The sequence below is a fragment of the Neoarius graeffei genome, chromosome 23 (genome assembly GCF_027579695.1).
Source record: "Neoarius graeffei isolate fNeoGra1 chromosome 23, fNeoGra1.pri, whole genome shotgun sequence".
Classification (NCBI taxonomy): domain Eukaryota; kingdom Metazoa; phylum Chordata; class Actinopteri; order Siluriformes; family Ariidae; genus Neoarius; species Neoarius graeffei.
Genome location: NC_083591.1, coordinates 57507131 through 57518934, shown reverse-complemented (window position 1 = coordinate 57518934; position 11804 = coordinate 57507131). Strand labels below are relative to the sequence as shown.

The following is an 11804-nucleotide window of genomic DNA, read 5'->3' as shown; positions in this document are numbered from 1 at the left end:
GAGTGAGTGTGTGAGTGAGCGAGTGTGAGTGAGTGTGTGAGTGAATGAGTGAGTGTGTGTGAGTGAGTGAATGAGTAAGTGAGTGTGTGTGTGAGTGAGTCAGTGAGTGTGTGTGTGTGTGTGTGTGTGAGTCAGTGAGTGAGTGAGTGTGTGTGAGTGAGTGTGTGTGAGTGAGTGAATGAGTAAGTGAGTGTGTGTGTGTGAGTCAGTGTGTGTGTGTGTGTGAGTGAGTGAGTGTGTGTGAGTGAGTGAGTGTGAGTGAGTGTGTGGGTGAATGAGTGAGTGTGTGTGTGAGTGAGTCAGTGAGTGTGTGTGAGTGAATGAGTAAGTGAGTGTGTGTGAGTGAGTCAGTGAGTGTGTGTGAGTGAATGAGTGAGTGTGTGTGTGTGAGTGAGTGAGTGAGTGTGAGTGAGTGAGTGAGTGAGTGAGAGTGAATGAGTAAGTGAGTGTGTGTGTGTGAGTCAGTGAGTGTGAGTGAGTGAGTGAGTGCTGCTGTAGATCAGGAGAAAGCTGTAAACCTGCTGGTGATTCAGCGCCGACGTCTCAACAATCAGACGAACTGCTTTCCAACATAATAACATTTCATATAAAATCCATTACTCAGCCTAGTTATCTGACTGCCTGCCTGTCTGTCTGACTGTCAGTCTGTTTGACCGTCTTTATGTCTGTCTGTCTGCTTGGCTATCTGTCTGCCTGTCTGTCTGTCTTTATGTTTGTCTGTCTGACTATTTGTCTGTCTGACTGACTATTTTTTGTCCGTCTATCTGAATATCTGTCTGACTATCTGTCTGCCTGCATGCCTATTTGTCTGTCTGTTTCTCTGTCTATCAGTCTGACTGTCTGTCTATCAGTCTGTTTGACTGTCTTTATGTCTGTCTGTCCGCCTGACAATTTGTTGGTCTGTTTGTCTGTCTGCCTGCTTATTTACACTATCTATCTATCTATCTATCTATCTATCTATCTATCTATCTATCTATCTATCTATCTATCTATCTATCTATCTCCTCATGTCATATGAGGCAAAGGATGGAAAAATGTGCTATAATTCCAACATTAAATCTTTCACACAGTACTCTTTTATTTACTCGACAGTAATGGCAGTTGGAGGGATTTTTGGTTTGTTAATTTTATCTAAAATATTAGCTGCATTAGCATATAGCTGTGTTTTTTTTATTTCAAATCATTTATTGAACTGAAGCAGATTGTGAAATGCATCATTTGTATTTTATTATAAACTGAAATATAAAGAAAAAGTCTTATTTTATGTTTTTCTTTTTTATCAATGTGTGTAACATTTTATGAAAGGAGTCTCCAGTGCCAGCACTTTGTAACAGTCAGGGGTAAAAAATGTCTTCATCTTCAGGACAGAGAAGTTTATGCTTTGTGGTTTCTCTGTAACATGATCATAAACTAACAACATTACATGCAACTAAGAATTGGTAAAAATATGATGTTTGTTAATAAATAAAAACTGTAATCATTGGCAAATTGGTGTGGTAATAGAGGAATAAAAGTGAGACGTTAAGATGGTGGGGAGTAACTTTACTTCATCACACCATAATAATTTATTGATTACTTTCCCATTAGAGCACAACCCAGGGTGTTTTATTGCTGAAATAATGAAATGCTGAATGTGCTTGCGGGTGTCTTTATAACCTGATGCTCCATCAGTGTTAATGCTGGTGTTTGTGCGGTTATTAACCTTTATCTTATCTCATTATAACACACTGTTCCAGAAACGAACATGACGTTTATTATTATTTTATGGTATCCGTTTTGGATTTCATCCTGTGGTCCTCCTTCATGGTTGCCATGTCGCTTGCTCTGTAGGAAACGAGTGAAAGATGAAATGAACTTGAGAAATATGCTTCCCTCGTCTCCCTTTATGGTAGATATATGAAAGAGAGATCCAGTGGTTTGCTTTTTAGGTTTTGTGTTTTATTAAAGTGAACTCAAGCGGTAGCTTGACCACAATTCCTGTGACCACTGCTTAAGCGATGAAAGACAGTGACCTGATTAGGTTTTTTTTTAGTTCCTCTTTTCGCTTCCTTGCATTGTCGCTCTGTCCTCTGAGGACACACGGGCAGGACAAATCCAAGGCCAAATGAGGTGTCCTCGCTCACTGATGTGTTGCTTCGAAGTGATGTCACATAGTGATGATGTGTGCATTAGAAGAGATTAGCATATAGTTTGCATCAGTGTTTCTCAGATGGGTATAAGTGTACTTCTATCTATTAAAAATTAGTAATTAATTAAAAAAGAAAACATAATGAAGGCGGGCAGCACGGTGGTGTAGTGGTTAGCGCTGTCGCCTCACAGCAAGAAAGTCTGGGTTCAAGCCTCGTGGCCGGTGAGGGCCTTTCTGTGCGGAGTTTGCATGTTCTCCCCGTGTCCGCGTGGGTTTCCTCCGGGTGCTCCGGTTTCCCCCACAGTCCAAAGACATGCAGGTTAGGTTAACTGGTGACTCTAAATTGAGCGTAGGTGTGAATGTGAGTGTGAATGGTTGTCTGTGTCTATGTTTCAGCCCTGTGGTGACCTGGCGACTTGTCCAGGGTGTACCCCGCCTTTCGCCCGTAGTCAGCTGGGATAGGATCCAGCTTGCCTGCAACCCTGTAGAACAGGATAATGAGATGAGATGAGAACATAATGAAGGCTGCTGGGTTTTGGTGTAAAATGAAGTGAGTGTGACAGTCAAAGTGTCCAGAAGAACTGTGGCTGGTTCTGTAAGATGCTCAGTAAAACCTACAGCTCATTTCCGCATAAAACTGCACTCACTGGACCTGAGACTATATATATATATATATATATATATATATATATATATATATATATATATAGATATAGATAGATAGATAGATAGATAGATAGTAGTGCTGTCTATCGATTCAGATGATGACTAAATCTTCCTCTGAATCATCGCTCTCCAAGTTGTTCTTTGATTGGACAGTCGCTGCCAAGAGTTAAGAGGAATGTTCCTTTCTTTCAGGTTGCATTTTACTGTATCTTTGAACCGGAGCTTGGGACGTCCAACTCCTCTGGTACCATCTTCCAGTTGGGAGAAGAGGATGAGCTTTGGCATTCTGTTAACATGACCTGTCCAGCGAAGATTTCTACTAATCAGAATGTCATGCATGCTGGGCAGGGAGGTCCTTTCGAGAATGGTACTGTTAGAAACATAATGCCACCATTTTATGCCCAGGATTTGACGCAGCTGTTGCATCATGTATGCATTGAATTTTTGGGCTGAGGCTTTGTAGACTGTCCAGGATTCCACACCTTAACCTCCTAAGGCCCAAGCTGTTTTTTTTACATGCATTTTTTATTTCTCTTTGCTATTTGGGCTTATTAGAACCTGATTAGAATAAAAACTAAGCATCATCTTTTGATAAGATGTACTTTTAGAGAAAAAGTATGCCCACATATGTGGATTCTTGTTCCGAATTTCCATAAAGTGCTGTCCACGCAAGTGACCGCTAAGCCCTAGGAGGATAAAGAAGAGTGGAAAGTATGAGGGCTCGGTACACTGCACATTTGGTATTTAAAGTTAAATCCTTATTATACCAAACCCTCTCCTTCAGCCTACCAAATGCTCTAGATGCATGGGACATGCAGATCTCGAGTTCTGTGTCAATTCTATTATTTGATGTTACATTTGAGCCAAGATATTTGAATCTAGTGACCCTGGCAAGATTTATGCCATCTAATACAATATCCTGACCAGTCTCTGTAGTTCCAGGGGGAGGTTGATATAGTACCTCAGTCTTTTTGATGTTGATCTTCAGCACAAACTCCTTGGCAGCTTTGGCAAAATGAGATATTATGTCCTGGGCATCACTGTAGCTATGGGCAATGAAGGCAGTATCATCAGCATACATAAGTTCGCATACCAGCACCTTTTAGGTGTATCTCACAGATTTGAATTGGTTGACATTGAATAGGTCAGCACCAGGTCTGCTTTGAATCCAGACACCGTGCTCGTAATCTTGGAAGGCATAGTTTAAAATCACAGCTAGGTAGATAGAGAAAAGAGTAGGGGCACGCACACACCCTTGTTTTACTCCATTGTTAACTTCAAAAGGAGAGGAGAGCTCCCCTTTCATGCTAACTGAAGCTTTCATACCTGTATGTAAGACAGATATAAGGTCGGTAAAGTGATCAGGACGACCAAGCTTTCGTAGAATAATCCACAAGGCTATTCTGTTGACAGTATCAAATGCCTTCGTGAAGTCAACGAAGACCATGTAGAGTTGCATTCTTTGTTCTATACATTTCTCTTGAATTTGCTTCAATATCATGTCAACTGTGCCTCTGCCTGCACGGAACCCACACTGAGCTTCAGGTAAGAAAGTTTCTGCATGCTTGGAGAGTCTGTTGAGAAGTATGTGTGCAAATACTTTCCCAGGAATCGAGAGTAGAGAGATTCCACGATAATTCTCACATAGGCGACGATCACCTTTTTTAAATAGGGTGATAAGTTGAGCATCCTTCCAGTCTTGTGGAGGCTTACCAGAGTGCCATGACTCTGAAATAATCTCGTGCAGAGTCTGAGTTAGCACCAGACCACCACTTTTAACACTTCTGAATGGATCCCGTCAGCTCCTGGAGATTTTCCGCCACGTAGCATTTGAATGGCTCTATTGACTTCAACAAGATCTGGGCATTCATCCATCCAGTGTTGAATAGGGGCTTGGTCCACACTCTCAGGGACACTGGGATCGACTGTGGTTGCCACGTTTAGAAGTGTGTTGAAGTGTTCAGTCCACCTAGAGAGAATATCTTGTTTCTCAGTGAGCAGTGTAATGTTGTCAGAAGCAAAGAGCTGATCATGGTAGGAAATTCTTGGACCCCACACTGCTTTGAGACCTTGATAAAAACCTTTAGTATCATTCTTGTCTGCCTTCTCTTGAAGTTCAGCAGCTTTTGCCTGCCACCACTCATTTTTCAGTTCACGACATCTCCTCTGAAGTAGTTGTGAAAAGTGCTTGTACTTAGCTTTGTTGGATCTGGTATTACGATTAAGCATGTTTGATTGGGCATGGTTTCTGTCCTGCAAAAGCTTGCTAAGTTCGTTGTTATTCTCATCAAACCAGTCCTCGTGTTTTCGTGTGGCAAAGCCCGGTACCTGTTTGGATGTATCATACACAGTTGACTTAAAAGAAGCCCACTTCTCTTCCACGGAGCCAGAGATGTTGATCAAGCTCTGACTCAACTTCTCTTCTAGGACGTGTCTTGCTTTGTTGTTCTTAGTTTTGTTTACATCGAGTTTGCATGTACGTTGACATCCTTTCTTCATCATTCGTCTCCAGTGGCGTGCACAGACATTTTGGGGGGCAAGTGCTCTGGGGGGAAAAAGGGCACTTTTTTGCGCATGTGGAACACCTTATTATAAAAGTCTGAGATTTAACCCTCCTCTTGTGTTCGGGTCGCCACTGACCCGTTTTAGTTTTTAAAGGTGTAAAACAACCACTTAATGTTAATTTATTACATCAAGCCTTTTTGACTTTGCCAGGAATCTCTAGTTGAACAAAATAGAAAAAGAAATTTTTGTTTTCCTAAATCTGAAAATGGTCTAGCAAAAAATATAATACTTATGTGCAGTTGTTTCTGTATGCGACGGGCTACTTCACGACAAAATAATTACAGCTTGGGCTTAGAGGGCAAACAATACATTTTCACTCGATTCATGAGTTACCTGGCTGGTGGGGCAGGGGAAGTGCTGACTGACTGCCCGATGTGTTGTCTGCGCTACGACAAGGCCGTGGCTTCCAGGACGCTATGCTGCTGCAACCTCACATTGAATGCACTGCACGCTTGTTCACGTGACAGAGCAAGAGAGACAGAGGTCCGGTGTGTGTGCGGAGGGGGCACACAACGGGACATTATTTTCACACACGCTTTTAATGCCGCGGCTTTTCTAAAAGATCATGTCGACATTGACCTCAGTAAACTGTAAAAAAAAAAAATTCAAAAGGGCACTTTTTTGGACAGAGGGCAGAGGGGCAGGTGCTTGAGCACCACCTCATGTCTATCTGTGCACGCCACTGTTCATCTCACTTTCAGCCTGGTTTTTGATCGTATCATGATGTGATCTGTGCTACAATTAGCACCTCGCATGGCTCTGGTATCAAGGAAGTCACCAAGATCACATTGACGGGTGATAATGAAATCAATCAGATGCCAGTGTTTGGATCGTGGGTGCATCCATGAATGCTTGTGTACGTCTTTGTGCTTTAAAGGGCTGATGACATGAACATGACTCTATATATATATAACATGACTCAACTATATTACTCACTTCTCATTTTAGGTCAAAATATTTCACATGCTCTGTTTAATTCATGTTACAATCATGGGATGTTCTCGTTGCTAATTCGCCGACTGACACATTCTTGTTTTTTAGGCAGAATCAAGAAAATTTCCTGGTGTTCTTGATTGAGTATTGGGACTTAAAGGGCTGATGACACGAACATGACTCTATGCAATTTCTTAAATAAACTATACAACATGGCAAACATGTTAGATTTCTGTTATAATTGCGTGAAAAGAAGCTGTTGTTACGCGAATATCCAACTTTTAATTGCACAGCGCAAGAAAACTGGGTCCGTGGCTCGCTGCCATGTTGTGACGTCAGCGGAAGAACACGCTGCGGTTCACTGGCTGTTCTACTCTGGTTCTACTCAATGGAAATGGCGCATGAAAACGCCGGTGAACTCTCTAGTGCTAGCTCTTCCTCTTCTGGGAGTCTAGAATTGTGTTGATCTCTTCCGAATAGAATCTATGATAGTCTACCCTCTTTACCCTTTGCCTCTCGTTGCTAGGCGGCAGTTACATGAAAGCCGCAAGCTTTCACAAGCAAATACATGACTGATATCACGCCGACTTTATGATTACATTTATGATTATCATGTAGAATCTGTAGCTCTACGTACCTTTATCTTATGTCGTTTCACAACACATGTTCTGACAGGAGGACTGTCTTTGGATCTGGCATAGCTACTAGTAGACCCCCTCCAGAATACTGGCAGTGTTGCCAGATTGGGAGGATCCCGCCCAGTTGGGCGGTTTCAAGTGCATTTTGGTGGGTTTTGAACATATTTTGGGCTGGAAAACTTCAGCAGTATCTGGCAGATACTGCTGAAGTTTTCCAGCCCAAAATATGTTCAAAACCCACCAAAATGCACTTGAAACCGCCCAACTGGGCGGGAAACCTCTCAATCTGGCAACACTGTGTAGGCACTGCTGATGGTAGTAACACACGTTTATGCTGAACTGAACACCCAAGAGATTCTTTTAAGCTGGGAAGGGTGTCAAAACAATCCAAATCGAAGTGTTCAGAGCACAGGACGGATGTTAGTGAGGGCTCCCACTTGTCACGAGTGCGCCTGACTTGCTTCACCCACTTCGCATGCAGCTCGGGATCTCTGGAAAACTTGAATAAACTTACCCCATCCTTGTGGGTTTTGAAGCAAAAGCCGGCAACACAACGCGAAGGCATAATAACTATATATAATGTGTGTGTATATATATATATATATATATATATATATATATATATATATATATATATAAAATGTATAATAAAAATACTAAATGATAAACTGAACACCTGTCGCATCAACAACAAACTGGTAAGTTAGGAGGAAGGTTCTTTCACTGACGTCATATAGCTCCTCCTCCTCTTTCGTCTCCTGGGTGCTGCAGCCCCGTCAAATTTGCCCAAATAGCCGCGTTTTTTATCATAACTTGTAAAATAGGCGCCTTCGTGAATTAATATATGGATCATCGGGAATTACTTTTTATGTTATAAAACATCGCCAAAGATGTCAAAAACTTGTCATCAGCACTTTAAACACGAGTTTGTGATAACTAGCTGATGTTCAGTACAGATGGATAATAGAAGCTCACCATTTGAGTTCATTTTACCGGTTCCAAATTTTCCCAGCACATTTGGCCAAATTGCATCATCCTGACCAACTCTAGCATTGAAGTCACCCAAAAGAATGATCTTGTCAACTTTATGCACAGTTTTCAAGGTCTGATCCAGCACATCATAGAACTGTACTGTATGATGCTTTCTGTACTGTTGGACATAGTAGGAGCATAAATGGCAATCAAACTTAGGTACCTGCTGTTTGTGAGGGGAAGCCTAAGGGTCATCAATCTGTCATTTACTGGCTTAGGATCTTCAGTCAGTTTGGCAACTATATCATTCTTAATAGCTAAGGCAACCCCAGACTCGCTCTTGTTACTAGAGGTTTTTCTACTCCCAAAAATCGTGTAACCTGCTTCTTCCTTGATGGAACCACTGTCACCAAGTCGAACTTCACTTAGAGCTGCGATATCTATATTGAATTTAATTAATTCCCGAGTGATAATAGCGCTTCTACGTTCGGGTCTATCATGCTTTTTCCGGTCTAGCATGGTTCTAACATTCCACAAAGCAAAATTTAATTTAAGAGTAGATTGGACCTTTTTATCCTGGGCCACATCCAGCCAGTATGGTTTTCTTTGTCTTTGAGAGTTCATGAATTTGGATTTGCTTGCAAAATATTTGTAAGGCTACTCTGGGATTTGCAGGTTGCCAGGGCAGCCCTCTCCACCAGTTGAGAATGATATGAACTGGCAAGGTGAGACCAGGACGAGTTCAATGTCTCAAATGGTCGCAGTGACTGGCCAGAAGAGAGGTGGGATTCACCAATGCAACTGCCCCTTTCATATATATATATATATATATATATATGGCAGTGGTTAGACCCAGCTTGGAGCAGGTCTAGAATGGAGACGTTTTTATATATTTTAAAGCAAAGGGTTTTATATATATTTTAAAGCAAAGGGTCGTCTCACACCAAATATTGACTTTGTTTCATTTATTACAGATTACTGCTTATAGTATTTTTTTTTAATGTTGAAACAATTCATTTCATTATTTTTAAGCCATTTTTGGCCTACAGCATTTAATGTGCCTAAGACTTCTGCACAGATCTGTACGTGAAACATACATCAGCAATTTTACAGCAATCTTAATTAATTTTTGCATGTAAATACAACTGCACTTTTCAGTAGGCCCACATTTTAATTCAATTCTTTCTATTTTGATATATATTTTTAAAAAATCATTTATAAAATGAGAAAAAACTAAACCTACCCCAGGGTTGCCAGGTCCAACTTATTCCAAAACTTAAACTAAACCTTTATCAGGTGCATTGATCTGCAAAAATCATATCTCTCATTGCTAAATATATTGTAATATTAATATACTACTATTTTCCTGAATCAATCTACAAATAATATATTTCTCCTAAATGTACTATTTTGTAAAAATGATCTTGTGTTAGCCAATTATATTCTGAGTGTCTAGGAGAAATGATAAAATGATGCACATAAAGAACATTCATCTCATCTCATCTCATTATCTGTAGCCGCTTTATCCTTCTACAGGGTCGCAGGCGAGCTGGAGCCTATCCCAGCTGACTACGGGTGAAAGGCAGGGTACACCCTGGACAAGTCGCCAGGTCATCACAGGGCTGACACATAGACACAGACAACCATTCACACTCACATTCACACCTACGCTCAATTTAGAGTCACCAGTTAACCTAACCTGCATGTCTCTGGACTGTGGGGGAAACCGGAGCACCCGGAGGAAACCCACGCGGACACGGGGAGAACATGCAAACTCCGCACAGAAAGGCCCTCGCCGGCCCCGGGGCTCGAACCCGGACCTTCTTGCTGTGAGGCTACAGCGCTAACCACTACACCACCATGCCGCCCAAGAACATTCATACTTTTTGAAAAAAATACTCACAAGTATTTTTAAATTAATTTCATGTGCATTTGCTACTTTTATATATACACATTCAGGTTAAACGGTGGTGTAGTGGTTAGCGCTGTCGCCTCACAGCAAGAAGGTCCTAGGTTCGAGCCCCGGGGCCGGCGAGGGCCTTTCTGTGTGGAGTTTGCATGTTCTCCCCGTGTCCGCGTGGGTTTCCTCCGGGTGCTCCGGTTTCCCCCACAGTCCAAAGACATGCAGGTTAGGTTAACTGGTGACTCTAAATTGACCGTAGGTGTGAGTGTGAATGGTTGTCTGTGTCTATTGCCGCTTTTCCACTACAAACGCGGCTGAGTCGTGCCGTGCCGAGTCGAGCTGAGTCGGGCTGAGCGGGGCTGTTGGAGTTGCATTTCGACTACAACCGCGCTGAACCGTGCTGGCTGGAAGTGGGTGGACACATTGGGTGGAGTTAGCAAAAGTGGGTGGACGTCATGTGATGTCGTTAAGCAGCGCAAACAGTGACATCAGTGACAGTGGCGGAACAAGTCAGAGCCGGGCCGGGGGCGGGGCAAATGACCGGGCCCTTTATTAAAGCTTATCATAACATCATTTTAGGCTACAAAATGTCCGCAACTGCGGTGTTTACCAATTTCAACACTACCGGGTGCAACTATGTTATTTAGTACATCAAGTCCTTCAAACGAACATGTAACTCAGAAACAAAAAACATTAGGATACTGTACATGGCTCATAATAAAACATCAATAGCCTATACTGCGCACATTATTTGAAGGGCATACGAATGAGCGCTCAGAGGTTGCAACGGTGACAGGAAGAGTCAGAAATAAAAGGAGGGCGGTGCAAACCTCACTGAATGCACTGTGTTTACCAATTACAACACTACGGGGTGCACATTAATTCCTTCAAACGAACACGTAACTCAGAAACAAAAAAACATTAGGCGACATACTGTACATGGCTCATAATAAAACATCAATAGCCTACTGCGCGCATTATTTGAAGGGCATACGGCGAGCCTTGCGCTCCGCAAACTCGTCCACGATGCTCTGTATGTCACTGATTCAGTGATCTTTTCAGCGGTAGTCTCACGACCCAAATAGTAAACAATAAACATGGAGGACATGGAGTCGTTAGTGTTGCTGGTCTTGGTGCTGTGGCTTGACAACACCAACAGATACTGGCAAGAGCGTATAGATGAGGCGAGGCGCATAAGGCTTCAGAAATTCTCGTAATTCGTAATTATTCTCCTTCCGGGTTTGCGGTGTTTACAGATCCCAGCGTGCTCGCGGGGCGTGTGTGGGCATGTGAGGACACGCCTCCTCACCAATCAGTGCACAGGGGAGTGTCTGCTCACGCCCCCAGCCTCACTCGGCACGGTTTGGCTCGCTTCAGCCCCACTCCAAAACGGTGCGAGTTTTAGGGGCTAAGCAGGGCTGAAGCGAGCTGAGTCGTGCTGTTTTTTGGTAGTCGAAACGCGAGCCGTGTCGGGCTGAAGTGAGCTGAAGCGAGCTGAAGTGAGCTGAAAAAGGGTAGTGGAAAAGGGCCATATGTGTCAGCCCTGTGATGACCTGGCGACTTGTCCAGGGTGTACCCCGCCTTTCGCCCGTAGTCAGCTGGGATAGGCTCCAACTTGCCTGCGACCCTGTAGAACAGGATAAAGCGGCTAGAGATGATGATGATGATGAGGTTAAATGTAATTATAAACACAGTCTACAAAAATAGAACGAGTTTAATTTTTGCATTAAAATTTAAGTAGAGCTAACTATACAATACACAAAAAATGTAGAATTTTATATTAACGAAATATACAGCCCCCGACCCACAAACAAACAAACAAAATAAAGACAAACAGAGAAAAGAATATGCATTAATGGGTAACTAACATGGAGCTGGCAACCTCGTCCTAATACGCTTCCTTGCCTGGCTGTGACGTAACCGTTCCTTTTTTGCGGAAGTTGATGTTGATTGGTTGTGTTTTTAAATGCCCCAATCTGATTGGCTGTAACAGTTTAAA

General features: G+C 42.5%; 1 protein-coding gene across 1 annotated transcript in view; it reads right to left on the bottom strand.

Annotated features, from left to right (window-relative positions):
• Window positions 1–3875, bottom strand: part of ptger4c (prostaglandin E receptor 4 (subtype EP4) c) — a 66196-nt gene extending 62321 nt beyond the window's left edge. Inside the window, 1 exon segment of the mRNA XM_060905445.1 lies at window positions 3756–3875. Coding sequence (XP_060761428.1) covers window positions 3756–3875 — 120 coding nt within the window.
• Window positions 3876–11804: the final 7929 nt, after the last annotated feature.